This window comes from Marmota monax, unplaced genomic scaffold (genome assembly GCF_021218885.2).
Source record: "Marmota monax isolate L192 unplaced genomic scaffold, Marmota_monax_Labrador192_F-V1.1 WCK01_AAM20220418_F8-fsc00132, whole genome shotgun sequence".
Lineage (NCBI taxonomy): Eukaryota > Metazoa > Chordata > Mammalia > Rodentia > Sciuridae > Marmota > Marmota monax.
The window spans coordinates 4,846,179-4,867,053 of record NW_026695199.1 but is presented as its reverse complement, the minus strand read 5'-3'; the positions used below and the strand labels follow the sequence as shown (position 1 = coordinate 4,867,053).

Genomic DNA, 20,875 nt, shown 5'->3' with positions numbered 1-20,875 from the left:
AGGAAAGACAATAGAATGAATTAGAGACAACTTTCCTATGTTCATATAGGAATACATGACCAGTGAAACTCCACATCATGTGCAACCCACAATAATGGGATCTTAATTAGAATAAGTTATACTCCATGTATGTCAAAATACATTCTATCATTATGTATATCTATAAAAAAACAAATAAAAAATACAAAAAGTATGAATAAATATATTATTAAATTTCTATATAGTAAAAACTAATGTCACACATTTTTGTGAAATTACTTAGCATTTAATATTAATATGTAATGAATTTTATAGTAAGTTAGTGACCTTTGTTAATGACTTCAAAAAATTGTGGTGATTGACATATGATTTCAAATACTCTGACAATCTTAACAAGCTATGTTCCCTCTGGGTGACCTCTCTGGCTGAATTTCAGCAAGCCTTATAGCTCCCTGAACAAAGACAATACAGTAGAAGTGACATAGTTTATTTTCAAAAACTATTAGAAAAGACAACACATTCTCTCTCTCTCTCTCTCTCTCTCTCTCTCTCTCTCTCTCTCTCTCTCTCTCTCTCTCTCTCTCTCTCTCTCTTATCCCTGTGTCCTTTTTCTATCTCTTCCTTTCTCTCTTATGAATCTGAATCAGTACAGAAGCCTCCAAGATAAACTTTTAGTGGAGAGAGAGAATTGTCCCACTTGTTCCAACCCAAAAAGTCAGTTTGACTTTTTTTGACATTGACTAGAGAAGTGGATGAATGACCTTCCATGATTATATACCCGCCACCACAGGACCACATCCATCTAAGAAAGCCTGTGTAAAAACCACCTTGCTGAGTGCACTCAACACACCAAATTATGAAAGAAGATACCAAAACAAATGTTGCTGTTCTAGTCCTCTACATTTGAGAGCAATTTGTTAAACAGTGATAGATAACTGGAACATTAAATTGACATATTTTTAATTTTACTAATGTAATACTCTTTCAGTTAATACAGAGGTATATAAAGGAGAGACTAAAAATGTAACACTTTGAAACTAAATATTACACAGGAAATGGAGTCAGTATAACAGAGGCAAATGGTTCATATTCTGTACCTAGTAGCTTTTGTACTAGTCCCTACAAAGTGATATAAAGAGACAACGTATATTAGACATTCTTAGGAGTGTAGCAAAGAGAATAAGTAGAGGGATAGGGCTTATTTCCAGATTGTTAAATGCCCTAAACTTGATTGCAGTGATGGTTTTACAATTCTGAGATTGTACTATGTACCACTGAGCTTTATGTTTATTGCTGCATTGTATGATATGTGATTTACATGAAAACAAAGTTGACACTTCCCCCCCAAAAAAATCATTGAAGGAAGTTATCCTTAAATGTTGATTCACCAGGATTATGACTATATTTCTGCTTCTGTACAAAGAAGCTGCAAACAAAAGTAATATGTCACATGCCACTGTTCTTGACATTATTCGAAAACATCAAGTATAACATAAGAGACATATACATGTAAGGTCATCAACTCTTAACTACAGGAAAGAACACAGAAAGGAATTATGGCACATTTTCATTAGGACATGAGGTCATCTACCATTTGCTTTTCCCACTTGGCAGTCAGACACTCTGTCTATTAGTGTATGTATTTACTTAGGTGGGTACAAGTTATATTTTAACTAATGATTTCTGCTTGGATATCAACAAGAGCAGAGGGAATCCAGTGTGAAAGGAAGCCTTGCATCTCACCAGGATGTCTACAAAAATGACTGCAGTTCTACTCCTGTTACAGCTGAGTAGTCACTTTAGTTCTGGAAGTTGTGGGAAGGTGCTTGTGTGGCCAATGGAATACAGCCATTGGATCAACATAAAGACAATATTGGATGAACTAGTTCAGAAAGGTCACGAAGTGACTGTTCTGATATCCTCAGCTTCCGTTTCTTTTTATGTTGAAGAAGGATCTGCTATTAAATTTGAGACTTACCCTTCAGCAATGTCTAAAACTGACATGGAAGATTTTTACATTGAAGCAATCAGGAAGCTGATTTATGAGCTGCCAAAACAATCAATTTGGACATACTTTTCACTGTTGCAAGAACTGCTATGGGAAGGTTTTGAAAACTTTTTGACACTCTGTCAAGAGGTAGTTTTTAACAAGAATCTTATGACAAAACTACGTGAATCCAAGTTTGATGTCATTCTTGCAGATGCATTTGGTCCCTGTGGTGAGCTGCTAGCTGAGCTATTTGAAATACCACTTGTGTATACTCTTCGCTTTTTGTATGGCTACACGTATGAAAAATATAGTGCAGGACTTTCATTCCCTCCTTCCTATGTGCCTATTCTTATGTCAGAATTAAGTGATCAAATGACATTCATGGAGCGGATAAAAAATATGCTGTATGTGCTGTATTTTGATTTTTGGTTCCAAACATTTGATGAGAAGAAGTGGAATCAGTTTTACAGTGAAATTTTAGGTAAGTCCTATTTTCTAATGGCAATAAAAATTCCAAAATTAGTCATGTCTCTGAGGGTGAGCCTGCGGGAGTATGAAGTCAGAGAAGTTAATCTTTTAAATGTATGGTGATAAAATAAAAAATATTTTATCACAATAATACATCAAACTCAAAACACTATGGAAAAGCTTCAGTTGTAAAGTTAGTTTGAAATGTTTGGATACAGCAGGAAGTCACACACACAAAATAAGCCACTGGGGACTTCCCTAGGAAGTCAAACACATTTATTACCCTTTTAGTATCCATTAAATTTCATCTTCAAAACAATAATTTTTAATGTTACTCAATGTCTTCATGAGTCTAGAATGTAGTTGGATGACTCCTACAAATATTTCTAGAACAATTATCTATGTAGCTTTGAGTAAATCAGCTCTGTATCTGTAGATTAGTTTCCACATTTATAAATTCAAATATTCTGTCACTTAATTCATCTCTCACATTGTGCCTTTCATGTATGTCCACATAAATATGAGCAACATATATGTTTTTTATATATGCACATATGCACACACACACATTAGCTTTATTAAATCACAGAAACTCTTAAACATGTTTGGCTTCATTATTAAAAGGTTTTTCAGATATTTACCAGACATATTCATTTCCACATGATAGCTTTCTAATGTCCTATAGCTTTTGTATTCCTTTTCCTGTTCAGGACGACCCACTACATTACTAGAGACAATGTCAAAAGCAGATATCTGGCTCATTAGAACCTACTGGGATTTGGAATTTCCTCGCCCAACCCTACCAAATGTTGATTTCGTTGGAGGACTCCACTGCAGACCTGCCAAACCTCTGCCTAAGGTAAACCTATTCCCATTTAGTTGGTTCTGTTGTCCTTGCATTTTCACCAAGAATGATTCTCTGTTCTCACTCAGAATGTCTCATTCACTGTGGAAAAAAAAAAAGTTATAGGAAATGGGACAAAGAGATCTGTAGATAGAAATTCTTACATATCTATGCATATTCACATAACTATGTGAATTTTATTTTTTTAATAGTAGAAAAGCAAAACCTAGGGACTTTTGAGAGCTACACAAAGCTTCAGTTAAATTGAGGTCTTTATTTCTCAACATACAAGACAATATCAGTCATTAATTCAAAGAAATGCCTAGCATGTACCATAGGAAAATTCTTTATATGCAGAGAAACAAAGAAACACAGTCTCTTCTCCCAAATACCTTACATTCTACATTGAAAGACAGACTGTGAACACGACAGAGAAATTTTGTGAGAAATATTATAATAGGGAAGGACCACAGGCATTTCCTGTCTACCCAAGGCTATCAGGGAACCTCAGGAAAACTCCCTGTGGCAAAGTGGGTCACCACACTTTAGTTGTCTTAAAGTAAAAGACAGAGAGATATACTGCAGAGTTATCAATGACCATAAATTTTGCATATTTGAAGAATAAATATTAACTTGTACTACTTGTATCTGTAGGATGCTCTTAGCTTTTAATTATAAAATAATTCGGTAAGTATTTAGAATAATACTGCTTATGAAAAACCATAAGAATCTGATGTATTTTTTTTTAACAAATATTGCACTTTTATCATTCCAACAAACTGGAAGGATAATAAAAAGAGACACAGAGAAAAGATGCAGAGGCAGAATGGCCAAGTTGCCAGCTTTATTTATATCAATAGGTTACATTAGGTCACTGGCATCAGTAATACATTATTGTTCATTGTGTCATTAGGCAGGATACAGAGTTAGCAACATTATGCAGCTTTTTTCTCAGTTACACACTATAGTTGCAGTGTACAATGTTAGCAGCTTTGTATAGCTCTCAAGAAAATCCATTGTTTAAAGTTACTATTATGTGGGCAGGTTCAGGCAGCAGAGTTTGGTGAAACATTGTGGTTGTTTAACAAGAGAATTTCTTTATTCCCATGAGCTATGTGCCTAAGATGAAAATTGAGAATGGTAAGACTCTACCACAGAGACTCCTCATGCAGGTCATTGATACAGCAGCTAGGCATTCTGTGTCTTTGCACAGAAACTTCCTAGCCACCAAGCATGCCAAAGTCATAAAGCCATCAGAGACCCAATCCTGTAAGGAATAATAATAAAGAGGAGACAGAGTCAAAGTGCAGAAGCAGGGAAGGTGGAAGATTGGCTCTTTGTCCAAGTGGCCACATTTATTTATACCAATAGGTTACATCAGGTCATTAGTACCATAACCACATTATTGTTTAGAGTATCAGTAAGGTTGCTTATTCTGCAGTAACATTTCACAATTGCAATAAGCAGTGTTAGGAGCTTTGTGCAGTTCTCAAGAAAAGCCACTGTCTGAATGTTAGGCGGGCAGCTCCAAGGGCACAGAAGCTTGATGAAACGTTGTAGTTATCTATCAAACAAGTTTTTCTATTCCCAGGAGTATGTGCCTGCAATCAAGGTTGAGGCTTGATGAGGGTCTAACACAGAGGTCTCAGGGCATTGCCACACAAGCTGGACATAGCATATAAATTAGCTGTATTATTAAATCCTCAGAAAAATTATTGGGCATTCTAAGGGTGGGAAGCAGAGTGCCTGCTATCCCACTTCCCCCTTGTGCTTTCTCACCATGGGAATGCTGCTCTTTACATTTTCAGGGCCAGAATCCCTATACAATCCCAAACACAGAGCTGTTACATTAAACAGCAATCATTTATTTCACTATTAAGCGATCACTTAAGAGATTTTTTTGTCTACTCTTTTATTAGCAGTATGATTGTATGTGATCTCATTGAATATTTAAAATCCAAATATAGGTACTTAAAGCCAAACTTTGAGCCTACATGTTGCAATTCAATTTCAAAAGCACACCTAAGAGTAATGGAAGTTCTGGGTAGTTCAATCCTATTTTAAAAAGATTTCTCCATTTGTGTTAAATGGAAATGACAGTGTCAATACAGAAGGAAAGAGAGGATATCCAGAAAAAGAATGAGAAAGATGAAGTTCAGCCTAAGTGCAGGGTGACGGTCAGTGGATGAAAGATTACTAAGAACAAACATCAGAAGTCAAGGAAATTTTGGCCAAAACAATAATTCTTGCTGAAGATAGAACATAGTACTCAGATATCACAACTGACAAATTTCCTGATGTGCAATTTAAGTGCTTTTAGTGATGGCACAGATATCAAGGTCACAGTTGAGATGATTTCTTAGAACAAAGCATGAAACCACCCAGCTTCAATTTGTGGGAAATCTTTAGAGAGTCACACACACACAAAAAAAAAAAAAAACAGTCACAATTTTGTTCCTGGTAGCCTACACCAGGAAGATAGCAGAAACAATGAATACTTTAGTTTGATGAGGAACCTAGAATTGAAAATTTAGTGAGGATGGACACAACATGACACTGTCCAATTTACAGGTTAAAATAACACAAAATAGTGTGTCATGGTATTCCTCTGTGACATGAAATTTACCTACAACCACTCAACTCCATTTCTGAAAAATGATAGGTAAAGTAAAGTAATTCTTCCTGGCCAAATATGTTTAATTTCATTGTATTGCGTGGATTATTTTCACCAATGAAGCAAGAATGGAAATTGATCATAATGCTTTGGAGGTTTCCTTTGCCAGATCTTTCCAAAAGAAATCTCAGATAGACTTCTAAAAGCCTCCTGAGGCTGGGAAACCTGGGAAGCCAAGTTAGGAAACAGAGTTAAACGTCTAATGGCAAGAGCATCTAGTATGTTGTTTCCAAATTCTGTAGAGATTAGAAAAAGGGAAGCCAATAAATGATTAATTTCTATAAAAAAATGTAAATTACAAATTTGTTATTTGGAAAAATTCTGTACGGGAAAAGAAAAAACGGTGCCTTGAATCATGAAAACAAAACATCAAATTCCAGCAAAATCTCAAACTTAATGTCAAAAATATTATAATCCTTCTTTATCAGATCATTCATTTCCATGTCTACTTTAGGCAGGTTCATCAAACTGCAGTAGTTAAAGATGTGATGAAAGTCCATTTGACAAGCAAATGTTTTAGTGACACGTTTTCTTATAGGACTGTTATATCATTCAATAATTCCTTATATTTCTTAACAGACACAAATATAATTATGCTTAAAAGCCACATGTAAAAATTAAATGAATGCATACTTAAGTGTTTTAGTCTTATGTAGAAATGGGCTACACATCTAATAAACAAATATCCCTTAATTTAACTTAGTATATAACTAAGGTATCAAATTAACAAAAAGATTTTGGAAACTGGTTTTAGGAAAACATACTTTTCACACTTAACAGCAAAAATACTAGACCTCATCTCAAATTATTTCCTTGATAACTAATTGCAACCATAGGTGACTGGTAAACCCAGGTGGAATAAAAATATAAGCTCATTTTATACTTATGATGATAACTGAGTCACACATCTGTTTTTAGTAAACCAATAACATCAAACTAGTCATATTTTCCAAAGACTTACTAAGCCATGTGAATATTGAAAGTATTTGATTTTTTCTACATTTCTGGTAATTTTAGGTATGTTTAATTTATGTAAGTGCTCATTTATATCACAGTGGGTAGGAATAGAAAGCCATTCAGAGATTTTATATATTCCATTAGGCATATCATCTAGAGCTGAGAAAATATCAAATATATGTAACATGTAACACATACACACATACATACACACATACAGGCATAAACATGCAGACACACAGATCTCCAGCTTCCATTCTAAAATTTTAGGCATGAATCGGGCAACACTGTAATACAAAACTTACTGCTATTATCTCCATATAATATTTCATCTAAATTGTGTTTCTGATAAAATGCAAAAAGGTGAGATTATATATTCAATATGGAGTAAAGATTCTTGGAATTAAAATATGTGTGAAGAAGGCTTTTAAGGGAGTCTTCATTTTAGGTGAGGGAGACAAGACATCTTGTGTCCCTCTAAATGTCTTTGAAGCCCATCTAAGTGGACAACATATTCAGTTTATGTCTAATTAGCCTTTTCCCTTTCAACCTCAAGTAGTTGCTTTTGGAGGATCCTGAGTTCCTTGAGAGCCCTTGCTTGAGGCAGAGGAACAAGTGACTGTCAATGCAGGAACAGAGGCGCTAAAGAGGGAAGTGAAAAGTGCAGCTCTGGGCGGGGGATATGGCTCAAGTGGTAGCATGCTCGCCTGGCATGCGTGCGGTCCGGGTTCGATCCTCAGCACCACATACAAACAAAGATGTTGTGTCCGCCGAAAACTAAAAAATAAATATTAAAAATTAAAAAAAAAGTGCAGCTCTGTGCACAGGCAGAGGGAAGAGATAGGACCTAGAAGGAGACATAGCAAAGGGTGCAAGGGACCTGAGGAGAACAATGACATGTTAAAGGAAGAAGAAACAGGAGATGGAAAGGGAGAGTCCACCAAGGAGCATGTTTGGGGATATCTAAAGTTTCCCTAAGTAACCTTAAAGATCCAAAATATCTGTTCTGAAATTATACCAACAAGAAAGCAGAGACAGTTGTCAGAACACAAAGTTGTCAGGGGCTTGAAAAGAGCTTTCATTTGATTGATGTGTTCCCATGGGAAAATTAATAAATAGGCCTCAGGACTAGCCAAGCAAAAAGGAATTTTAGAGCCCAGATGTCAGGGAATTATCTCCACTCCAGAGAGACAGCCAGTAAGGTACCCAGCTATCTTTCCATCAAAGATGCCTGTCACTGTAAACAGCTTTTGCTTGCCTAGAACTCTAATCTTGCCACTCAAAACTGAGACTCCTAGGAGACTAGCGTAGCCTCCAATTTCTTGGACTTTAGATCAGCTTACAGAGAATAGTGAGGTTCTTGAAAAACATGATCTGCCCTTACCAATGTCAGCAGATGTTTCTTCAGGACAAAGTTTCAGGAGTTTTACTCCCCAATAGGTAGCCAATCAACCAGTGAGAAGTGAAGGCACAGGCTTTAAAGATGCACATTTACAATCCTGAATGAAAGATTAAGCAGTTTAGAAATGAATATGACCTTCTCTGGGGTTAAAGAAAAAAAATTTAATGATAAACATTAAATACAGTAAGGCGAACTGCATTTTGCATCTACACAGTAAGTGTAGACACCACTGCAATTGAATTTTGTAGAAAAGGGAGATAAATTAAGTTCAGTTATGAACACAAGGAAAAAGATAGATTTAGAGAAAAGGTTTAAGGTGAGGGTCAGTGGATAGAAAGTTATTAAGATAAAACATAAGGGGCTGCAGGGATTCTGGCCAAACTAATCTAACAAGATAGTTGCTGAAGGCAGGTCAGTGGGATATCTGGGGAAGGAGGAGTTTGAGAGACCTGAAAATATCTTAAATCAGATATAAAATATTAGATATAAGTGTTGGCAGATTCTAGTTAAGCTAATTTAACAAGACTCAAATTTAGAAGATTCGGGACAATGCAAAGAAGAATACCCAAATACTAAATGCAAAGAGGAAACACAAAAGCCAGCTTTTATAGGAGATGCAATTTTAGATAGGACAACAAGCATTTGGTCAAGGAGAAAAAAAAATTCTCACTAGTCTATAGTGATTATTTCATTTCTTGCTAGAACACACACACACACACACATATACATACACACACGTGTACACACACAGAGAGAGACAGAGAGATGCATACACATGCATATATGCATAATAAAGGGAATGTATTTCATATAAGAAATCTCCAACTAAACTAAGTGATTAAGTTTTTTAAAAAGAAGGATAACATGGGCTGGGGATGTAGCTCACTGGTAAAGCACTTGATTGGCATGTATAAGGCCCTAGATTCAACTTCTGGCAACACACACAGTTACACACACACACACACACACACACATGCCAATACTGAATGGTTTTACCAGTTCCACTTCTGGCTAGATTGTAGAAGAATTGATTGAAGGATCTTCACAAGGTTTTGGCCCAAGGTCAATCACAAAACTCCATTCCTGGAAATGAAGAGATGCAAATTACCTAGGTATATGTTAATGAATTTTTGATAAAATGTTCATAAATATCACTAAACCTTAAAAAAAATAGGGAATTGGGATAGATGCTACAATATTAAGAAAACATTACACTAAGTAATATGTCTGTCCAAAAAAAAGAAAGAAATTACTATGAATCCACTTACATGAATACCTGACTAGCCAATTTCAGAGAAGCAGAAAGTAGAAGTAAGGTAGACAATGAACCAGGGGAGGAGGAAACCAGGAGTTCTTGCTTAACTTATATAGATTTCCTGTGTAAAAATAAAAATGTTCTGGATGTTGTTCACATAAAAAATGTGAAATATATGCATGTGTAATACAGAATTTTATACCATTAGAAATTGTTATAACTATATATTATATTGTATATATTATAACTTAATTTTTAATACAGCCCAACATAATTTCCTTAAATTCTTATTTATTTCCTTAAATGGTTGTACAAACCTTACAATACTCCGTGTTCTGTATTTTCTCTTTTGTGATGGAACAAATTCTTTCCTTTACAGGAAATGGAAGACTTTGTCCAGAGCTCTGGAGAGTATGGTGTTGTGGTGTTTTCTCTGGGGTCAATGGTCAATAACATGACCGAAGAAAGGGCCAATGTGATTGCATCAGCCCTTGCCCAGATTCCACAAAAGGTTAGATAAAGTGCCCTAATGGTAGATAACTACTAAATATATAAACAAAAATATATACAGCAAATTCTGAAATAGCACAAAGGATATTTTTGATTAATAATACATTAACATTGTGCTCAGGATGAAATACATTATTCAGGTGCAGTATGAACTTGGTATCAAAAGAGTGTTACATGCAGATACACAGTAATCTCCAAATTCTGATCTTTCATTTCCTTGTTTTGCTTGCAGAACTCCTGAGGACACTGTGCACACTACAGATATCAGAAGCATGGAGTTAAATATTAGTCATTTATTGCATCAGTGCAATAGCAATAGCAGGCAATAAAAAGTCTGAATAGCATCATACAGCATCATCATCCTATATAATCCTGGCCTTGATACTCCCCCTAAATGTTAGAAGGGGCCTAGTTATGATGATTTTTTGTGCTGCTAGTTAGAGAAAGGAAGGCCAGGCTCACCAACCCTGAGTGCAGGTATCCATCAAAACAAGGAGACTTAGTTTGTCATGGTGGACATGGCCCTATTATGGATTTCTCAAGAAGGAAGGTATAAGAGAAAAGGTGGAGATGGAATCCTGTGAATTAGAAACTGTGACCCTACAAGGACAAAACACTAGTAACCCATGGAGAAAGTGGTTATACTAATCTTCGCATATCAGGACAAAGGTTAATATTAAATTTAGTAGATAAGAACTAGTATAAAATACAAATTTCTAAAACAAAATGAATATAAATAGTAATTTTTACACATTATGCTCTAGATCTATAATTATCAATTTCTTAAATATTTGTATTTGATATTGATAAACTCATTTGTCTAAGCTACTACTTATATGAAGCTACTATTTATATGACCTTGATTAAATATAAAAATGAATGCAGGAAAATTATGTCTCTATTTATATACCATTTCAATAGTTATTATTATTTATTGTTTCTTGATCTCATTTCTTTATCTTGCATAGGATAGGTATTTAAGTATGTGATTTCTTTCTTAATTGCATTCAAATTTTAATATCCTATAATTTGAAATTTAACTCAACTAATAAGAGGCTTGCTTTACCCTAACAGGTCATATGGAGATATGATGGCAAGAAACCAGCTACCTTAGGACCCAATACTCGACTTTACAGATGGATTCCTCAGAATGACCTTCTTGGTAAAACTCAGAATAAATCTCAAAAACATGAGTCATAGCCAATTAGAAAAATAATAATTAAAAATGTTTTGAAAATTTATTAAGAAAATTTCAAAATAATCTGACTTTTAAAGTTCTCTATTAAGTCCTAGGAGAAAGTGAATAAAGAACAACTGTGGGCATTTTATTATACAAAGTCATATTGTTGGTGGTCGTAGTCCAAGTATCCTTATTTTAGGGGTATTACCTCTCACAAAGAATTTTTTGGTCACTTCCTGGATTGTCCCTTATCTCCTATTTCTACAATTTTACACCTACCATTTGACATACAATAGTGCTATCTGAAATGCTGATAAAAAACAGCCCTCTCTCTGTTATTACAACTGACTCTGCATGTTCCATATCCTAAAAAAAAATCCATAATCTTTAGAAAAAAATTAGGAAAAGGATGGAATTTAATCCTTATTTATAGGACACTGTAAAATATAAAATTTCACATAGTAATAGGAAACCCATTTAGAAGACAATCTTTATACATATATACAGTTTGCAACTGTTCTAGTACAGTTGGGTTGTAAAAAGTGCTATAATGACAAACCACATTTACAAAGAGTTTTAGCAGAAAAACAGTAAGACAAATTTATTCCAAACACACTACACAATAAAATTTATGCCTCAGCTGTATAGCATATAAGTTAAAAGTCCCAGGAGTGCTGTCCTGAACTTGGAAGGTACAGCCTTCAGAGGCAGTTTCTGGCACAACATTCTGATCATCCTCTTTCTCTACTGAAAAACACTTCTCAATCAAGTTTAAGATCTTAATCATGAAGTTGTACTTCCTAATGAAGTATAGCCAATCCTACCTCTGGTTTCATAACCACCAACAACCCACTCCCTGCTGCATTGGACACCCTTCATAGCATGCTCAGGGACATCATTGTTGTTTTAATTGAACACATATATCCAGGTCCCCTCTTATGTTTGCACAGGTTGGTTGTTCTACCCAGCATGTCCTCCTTCCGTTTGTCTAGGTAGCAAACTTGTTTTCATTTTTCAGATCTCAGGTAACATACCAACTCTTCCCTGTAATCTTCACTTACCTCGCCAGTGGACACAGGTGCCTCTTGCCCCAAGAATTGAAAGTAATTGTGATATGAATTCATCATTATAAGAGATATATCAAGAACTATGTAATGTTTTGAACAACCAACAATAAAAAATAAAAAAATAAAAATAAAAAAGAATCTATTACCTAGAAAACAATTTATCTTTATTGCTTTACATTACATATTTGACAATTTATTTCTGACATGAATAATTTCCCTTCATTTGTTTCAATCCTAGGTCATCCAAAAACCAAAGCTTTTATAACTCATGGTGGAACCAATGGCATCTATGAGGCCATCTATCATGGGATCCCTCTGGTGGGCATTCCCTTGTTTGCGGATCAACCTGATAATGTCATGCACATGAAAGCCAAAGGAGCAGCTCTTAGACTGAATTTTATTACAATGTCAAGTATGGATTTACTCAGTGCGTTGAATACAGTCATTAATGAACCTTCGTAAGTATAACAAATTTTTCAGTAAAGTAATATTTATATTTAGGTACCTTTGAAAATGAGAAAAGATTTATTCCTCTTTGAGTCTAATGTTAATAACTAAAATTATTGAACTCTTTGAAATGTGCTTTTATTCTCAACCAATCATATTTACATTGCAAATTAGCCTTACAAATTTACTTAATTAGCAGTACTAGTTATTAGTAAAATAATGTGATACTAAAAATTTTTTACTATAAAGCTAAATATAAAGAAGACAGTTTTTGCTAATATGACAAGAGAACAGAGGGACAATGCAGTTGAGAAATAATATATTTCCATTTGATACCTAAAATTTCCAAAACTACCAACATTTTTTAAAAATTATATATACTTATTTGGTATGGCAGAATAATTTGATACATGTATATAATATGCAATGACCTGATCAGGGAAATTTTTATTTCCATATTTTTAAATATTCATAATGTTTTCTGCTAGGAACTGTCAAACTCTTCTCCTCTAATTCTTTATAATATATATAAAAAATTATAAACAATAGTAAACCTATTGTGCTACATACCAGTAGCACTTATTCCTTCTATCTAACTGTAGCGTGTTCTGTGTTTTTCAACTTCTCTTTAGACCCCCTTGCTCCTACAATTCCCAGCCTCTAATTACTCCTTTTCAATAATGTACTTCTATTAAGTCAGCTTTTTAGACTCCACATGAGAATGAGAAAATGCAGTATTTTTCTTTTGGTGCCAGTATATATGATTTAGCATAATTACTTCCACTTCCATCCTTGTAAGTAGAAATGACAATATTTCATTCTTTTTCATGGCTGAATAAAATCCAGCTGTGTGTATTTGTGTGTGTGTGTGTGTGTGTGTATTACCATGTTTGCTTTAGCCATCATCCAATAATGAACACCTCAGTAGATTTATAGCTTGACTATTGTGAATAGTGATGCAGGTAAACATGGAATTTCAGGGCCTCTTTGATAAACTGATTTCGTTTTCATTGTGTTAGTATACAGTAATGCGAAAGCTGAATCCTATGGTAGTTCTATTTGCATTATTTGAGGAAACTCCATGTTCTTTTTTTCCATAGTGGCTATACAAATTTGCATTCCTCTCAGTGGACTATAAGAGGTCCCCATCCTCTTGTACCTCACCAGCATTTGTTATTTTTTCACTTTTAGATTATGACCATTCTATTCAATGAAATTATCTCTCATTTTTGTTTTTGTTCTTATTGTTGCTGCTACTCTTTTTGGCATGCTGAAGATGGGTGTTTTTCAAAGTTTGAGTAGAAAACTACAAAAGAGTTCTGAATTCAACCTTGTGGATTGATTGTTGTTTGATTTACATCTCACTCCATGATTAGTAAAGTTGAGCACTTTGTCATATACAGTATCTTCTTTTGAAATCAAAATGTCTATTCTGATCATTTTCTGTTATTTACAGCAATAATTTGGATTTTGCTGCTGAGGTTTTAGAATTCCTCACATATTCTAGATATTCATCTTTTCTTACATTAATTATTTACAAGTATTACCTCCCAATTGTGCATGTTTTCTGTTTACTCTCTTGGTGTTAACTTTGCAGTGCAAAAGCTTCTCAATTTAACATAATCCTAATTGTCTATTTTTCCTTTTGTTGTATGTACTTTTGGAATCTCATGTAAAAAAAAAAAAGTCATTGACTATACTGATTTCTTCAAGTGTTTCCCCTCTACTGAAAAATATAAACTTTTCCCCAAAATTGATTTTTACTTTAACCGATTCTATTATATATAATTTGTATACCATATATTTCTTGTTTGAGCTGTAAAAGTCAAATAATTTGGGTTATGTTCACATAGTTCAGAATTCTTCTTCAAGAGATAATTTTATAACATTTTTGTTGTGCCAAAAAAGAAATTTCATATATCTTTCAAGTAAATCTCTGTTAACCTCCAGCTCTTCTCCACAACTAATATAGATTCAGTCTCTAAAAACTAGCCTCAGATGCACATTTCATACAAATAGAACCAGACATACAATTGCAGCCAGCTCCAACTGGGTTGTTTCACTTACTATATTGTTTTTTTTTTTAATTTTGTCCATGTTTAAACAAGTAACTATGTGATTTCTACTTATTACTGAATAATATTCTTTGGTGTGGATGGATATAACACATTTTATTTAACCATTTATTACATCATGGGCATTTGGGATTTTTTTCTAATTTCAAATATTTGAACATGGCTTGTTTTGTGTGGAAAAAGTTTTTTTTTTTTTCATTTCTTTTGTGTAGTGCCAAAGAGTGGCATTACTCCCTCACATGAGAATTTCATGTTAGTAATTAAATTCTCTTCTGTTTGCCAAATAATTGGCAAGATTTTACATTCCTAGAAGTAGTATAGGAGACTTCTAACTTTTCCACACCATTGCTAAAAGATGCTATCATCTGTCTTCTTTTTATAATGCCAATCCTAGTGGTTATGAACTGACAACTAATTGTGTCCTTGATTTGCACCCTACAGGTTGTTTAAAATGATGAATTGTTGTTCACATGCATACTAGATAGTCATGTTTATTCCCTGTACAAATAATTATCCAAGTCTTTAAATCCTTTGTTAATTAGGTTACTTGTCTTAATATTGAATTATCAGTAGTCTTTATTATAGAGACACGTTTATATTGAGATATTTGATTTGCATATATTTTCTTCTATTCTGAATGGATGAGTTCATCATTTTTATAATGGCGTACTTTGGAAAGCAAATAATTTCAATGTTTATAAAATATCTTTTATAATCAAATTTTCTCTTGATACAACAAAAATTGTTCTGTAAAATGTATAGTGCTTAGATTTCTACCATCAAGTCAGCATTGATCATGACTACCAATACTCATTATTTACGGAAGGTATGACCTATCGGAATACTTTGACAATGTATTACCAAAAAAAAAAATTGTTACAATTTTGAATGCTAAAATACTTTAAAATTAGATGAGAAGGAATAAAAAAACATAATGCAAGTAGGAAAAATGGTAACAAAAATATGGAATAAGTTGGTAGATTTATATAGTACTATATCAATATCTATCATAATTATTAATCACATCATTAAAAGATAATCAGATTGGATTTTAAAAACCCATCATATACTATTTTTCTGAGATATGTTTAACTTAATTACATAGAAATTATATGAGAAAAGACATAAAATATTTTAAGTGTCAATCAAGGTGTTGCAGCTGGGCATGGTGGTGCAAGCCTGTAACTCAGCGATTTCTGAAGCAGAGACATGATTGTGACCTCAAGGCAAGCCTCAGCAACTTAAAGAGACCCTGTCTCAAAGTAAAATATAAGAAGGATTAGAGTAGTGGAGGGCCCCTGAGTTCAATAATCACTAACACAAAATAAATAAATAAGCTCTTGTAGCTATATTACTATCAGAGAGTAGACAAAACTAAATATGAAAAGAATATTTCTTAATTTAGAAGTCATTCAATATAAAATAAACCTATTAATGAAATTTTACATAAAAATATAAAATGTAAATGCACAGGTCTATAGTCATAAAAGTTTTTAAAAACTTTTATCAATAACACAGATAATGATGGAAAATAATATTCATATTTGAAGAATCTGATATATTTGGGTATGCCATAAAACTGGTTTCATAAATTACAAATGATTTGAATCTAAAGAATATATTTTCCAGTCATATTGCAATTAAATCAGAAAAAAATTAAAGAAAATATTAACTAAAAAACCTCTACGTTTTGAAAATTAAGAAATATATGTCTAAGTAATTCATATTGCACAAAGAAATCACAATCATATTTTCATTTTTATATCAACAATACCACTCCCAGGCATATAAGCAATAGAATATATGAATATTTAAAATACTATGTATATTAATTAATATTGTCAAAATGGCCATACTACCAAAAGCATTATACAGATTTAATGCAATTCAAATTAAACTCCCAATGACATTCTTCATAGAAATATAAAAAGCAATCACTAAGTTTATTTGGGAAAATAAGAGATCCAGAATAGCCAAAGCAATCCTTAGCAAGAATAGTGAAGCAAGAGGAATCCAAATACCACATCTTAAACTATACTATAAAGATATAGTAACAAAAAGGCATGGTATTGGCACCAAAATAGACATGTAGACCAATGGTACAGATAGAAGACACAGAAACAAACCCACATAAATAAAGTTATCTCATTCAAGACAAAAGTGCCAAAAACAAACATTGGAAAATAGATAGCCTCTCCAACAAATGGTGCTAGGAAAACTGTAAATATATATGGAGTAAACTAAAACTAAATCCCTCCCACCATGCACAAAACTCAACTCAAAGTGGATGAAGTACCTCAGAATTAGATCAGAGACCCTGTGTTTTACAGAAGAAAAAGTAGGCCCAAATCATCAAGTCAGATTAGGCCTTGACATCTTTAACAAATCTCCTAAAGTGCAAGAAATAAAATTAAGAACCAATAAATAGGATGGATTAAAATGGAAAATCTTCTTCTCCATGAAAAGAAACAATTAATGAGTGAAGAGAGAGCCTATATTTTGGGAGCAAATTTTTGCCACACTCAAGATGGATAGAGCACCAATATCCAGGATATATAAAGAGCTCAAAAAACTTAACACCAACAAACAAACAACACAATCAATAAATGAGCTAGGGAGCTGAACAGACACTTCTCAGAAGAAGATATACAATCGATCAACAAATACATAAAAAATGTTCAACATATCTAGGAATTAGAGAAATGCGAAGCAAAACTACTCTAAGATTTAATCTCATGCCAGTCAGAATGGCAGTTATCAAGAATACAAGCAACAATAAGGGTTGGCAAGGATGTAAGAGAAAAGGCACACTCACACTTTGCTGGTGGGACTGCAAGTCTGTGCGACCAATCTGGAAAGCAGTATGGAAATTCCTTGGAAAACTTGAAGTGGAACCACCATTTGACTCAGCTATCCCCTTCCTTGGTCTATAACCAAAGAACTTAAAAACAGCATACTACAGTGGTGAAGCCACTTCAACGTTTATAGCAGCACATTTCACAATAACCAAACTGTGGAAACAACTTAGATGCCCTTCAATAGATGAATGGATAACAAAACTATGGAATATTATACACAATGGAATATTACTTAGAATTTAAAAAGAATGAAATTTTGGCATTTGCAGGTAAATGAATGGAGTTTGAGAATATCAAGATAAGCAAAATAAACAAATCCCCAAAAAATAGGCGCTGAAAGTTTTCTCTGATAATGATTGCTAATGCATAATAGATGGGGCATGGGATGAGTGCAGGAATTTGGGATGAGGCAAAGGAGAGGGGACAGGAAGAATCAGGGCAGAAAAGTTGGTGGACTGAGATGGACATTGTGGGCTTCAGGAGAAAACTGAAAACATAAAATTATGTCTGTAACATAATATGCACAGGAAGAATGATAGGAGAGAACATTTCCAGTATATGACTTTCTGTGGTCCAGTTGTGCTAGACCCAGTCTGATTTTCTCTTAAAATTGGGAGCCATCTTGCCACAAAGCCATGAAAAGATAATTTCGGCTTTACTGTAAATTACTGCAAATTCTAAACTAGCTTGGAATGCCTGCCCTTACCTTGAACTCATCCATGCCTGGCTCTCTCTGACCAGATAGCAGCCCTCTCTGAAACTTCAGGGACACCTCACAAATCTTGGCTTTCCCTGGCCAGATAAGGACCCTCTGAGAGTCTCTAATGACCTTCATAAATTCTGACAACGGGGACAGCAAAAATATAAACTAGCCTTTGTGTTATGCTCCTCAGAGTTTTGTTATCTATAACCTCCCTTTTGTAACTTTCTGGGCTATAAACCTAGGCTGCAAGAAATCTGCAGGGCTGTCTTATTCCCACGGTTTTTGGTGGGAGAGGCAGCCCAGCTGGTCGAAATAATAAGCTTGCTTTAATTTGATTTTAATTGGAGTCAGTGGTCTTTTCTGGTGTCCTAATCTAACAGTAATCCAAAGAGTATATCTGGATGTTATTCTAAATATGATTATGAGTGAAAATCTTTGAGCCAGTGTATAACCTGACATGGATACTAGATAGAAATTAGACAGTAGAGAGCAATAAAGAAGATTAAAAACAGAGAGACTGATTAAAAGTCATTTCACCCACTATGACAATTTCTCTTCAAAGACGTCAAGGTGATCATTTCAATTGCAATTAACTATCTTATTTATAGTGCTTAGAATGGCTTATTATCATTTTATCTGGGGCAAATGATTTATTTTTCTAATCAACCTTCCATTTTCTCTTTGAAAAATATTTGCCCAAAAGAAAATTCCAAATTAAAAGTTAAACTTTCTATGATGATCAAACATCTTTAACAACAACAACAGTCTATGGCTATTCTTTGCATTTGTGTGTAGTACTGAGAATTGAACTCAGGTGCATTGGTCATGATAGGCAAATTTTCTACCTCTGAGCTACATCCTCAGCCCACTTTGTTGAATTTTGAGACAATGTCTTGCTAAGTTGCCCAGACTTAGCATTGAACGTATTATTCTGCTTCAGCCTCCCAAAGAGCTGGGATACAGGCCTGTGTCACCAACCTGGCTCTTCTGTGGCTACCTAAGGCACTTGTTTAGATTCAGTTTTATGAACATTTCTAAAAGCCTTACATAGACTTAATATACTTATGCAAATTAAGCTGCTTTAAATGTTGGTGTCTTATGGTTTGTCCTTTAGATATAAAGAGAATGCTATGAGGCTATCAAGAATTCACCATGATCAGCCAGTGAAGCCTCTGGACCAAGCTGTCTTCTGGATCGAGTTTGTCATGCGCCACAAAGGAGCTAAACACCTCCGGGTTGCTGCCCATGACCTCTCCTGGTTCCAGTACTACTCTTTGGATGTGCTTGGGTTCCTGCTGGCCTGTGTGGCAACTGTGATATTTGTCATCACCAAATGCTGTCTGTTTTGTTGCCAGAAGTTTGCTAAAACAGGAAAGAAGAAGAAAAGGGCGTAGTTGTATTTAGACCCAAAGCTGGGAGTCCTGTCAGATGGACCTCCTCCAGTTCAATTTCACAAGAAGAGATTGTGAACCAGGCTCCTTCTTCTGCTTACAAAATCACTTTTCAAAATTTATCTCATCAAGACACAGCCCAGTTTTCCAAGATATACTGCTTGTTTAAGAGTTAGAACTATTTCAGGACAAAGGGAGATGGGAAAAAAATAATAATAATAAAATGATATAAGTGTCTATTGAAAATTACTGCTGGAATTTACAAGTTGTACAATATTAATTTACTGAGCTGGCCTGTGGTTCATAACTCATTCATGGATACAAGAACTTTCAAAAGTATACTCATAGTGTCAACATAGATTTGCAAACACTCAGCATGGTTTAATTTCACTTGGGTGTAGAGTTTTGTAGTGTTAACTTTTTCTGAATACGGTATTCAATACTTAAAATTGTGCATCAAGATTCACCCTTCTCTTTTGTTTTGGGAGACTGGTAGTGCTGGCTTGTACATCCAGCCTTAGCATCATTTCTCTTCAGGACCTGATAAGACTTTTATCTTCTTCTTGCTAAAGTCATTTCCAAGAAAGGTATGTCAAATAAGAAATATACTGTTTCCTACCTACACATTTATTCTGTTTTCTTTTAACCACATAAAAGTAATGATCTGGTTACACTGATTCTCATATTCAGTCTTTGGAAAGAGATGTAAGATATCAATTATAGGTTATGATAATATAGAACTGATAGTAGAATTAGTAAAAATACTTAACTGCTTTTTCATTTCTTCCCAATGTTTTTCCAAAACAAGACACAGGATACAAGTCCATTATGAGATACTTGATTTGCAAATATGTTTCCATTGCAGAATGAAAGACTCACCTACTATGAAATCACAGATTAATTTCTTCATAGTGCACTTTGAATCATGTAAATATTTAATTTTAGTTAAATAGTTCTTTAATTACCAAGATTTCCCTAATTCTAATGGAAGTGACAAAGTTAAGTACATTGTGCCATTTATATCTATATTCAAGTCAACATTCATTACAACTATTACACTAATCTCACTGTATAA

The 20,875-nt window shown here is 34.1% G+C and overlaps 1 protein-coding gene and 1 long non-coding RNA gene across 3 annotated transcripts; one reads left to right on the top strand and one right to left on the bottom strand.

Annotated features, from left to right (window-relative positions):
• The first annotated feature begins 1,677 nt into the window (after positions 1 to 1,677).
• Positions 1,678 to 20,424, top strand: LOC124082281 (UDP-glucuronosyltransferase 2B31). Its single transcript, XM_046428746.2, has 6 exons — positions 1,678 to 2,450; positions 3,148 to 3,296; positions 9,949 to 10,080; positions 11,154 to 11,241; positions 12,565 to 12,784; positions 19,524 to 20,424. The coding sequence occupies exons 1-6, from the start codon at positions 1,727 to 1,729 to the stop codon at positions 19,801 to 19,803; spliced, it is 1,593 nt and encodes a 530-aa protein (XP_046284702.1). The 5' UTR covers positions 1,678 to 1,726; the 3' UTR covers positions 19,804 to 20,424.
• On the bottom strand, positions 4,096 to 10,007 carry LOC124082284 (uncharacterized). Of its 2 annotated transcripts, XR_006848316.2 has the most exons (5): positions 9,887 to 10,007; positions 9,583 to 9,690; positions 9,311 to 9,397; positions 8,297 to 8,411; positions 4,096 to 7,689 (listed from the first exon to the last, which is right to left on the bottom strand). It is a non-coding gene; the product is annotated as an uncharacterized LOC124082284 (long non-coding RNA). The 2 variants fall into 2 exon arrangements; XR_009225331.1 differs by lacking the exon at positions 9,583 to 9,690 and having other exon boundaries at positions 9,887 to 10,004.
• Positions 20,425 to 20,875: the final 451 nt, after the last annotated feature.

Excerpts from the sequence above, each read along its gene's own strand:
- LOC124082281 (XM_046428746.2), top strand. The coding sequence starts at position 1,727 with ATGTCTACAAAAATGACTGCAGTTCTACTCCTGTTACAGCTGAGTAGT. Across the intron at positions 2,451-3,147 it reads GTTTTACAGTGAAATTTTAG|GACGACCCACTACATTACTA; the intron begins GTAAGTCCTATT and ends TTTCCTGTTCAG. Across the intron at positions 10,081-11,153 it reads TTGCCCAGATTCCACAAAAG|GTCATATGGAGATATGATGG; the intron begins GTTAGATAAAGT and ends TTACCCTAACAG.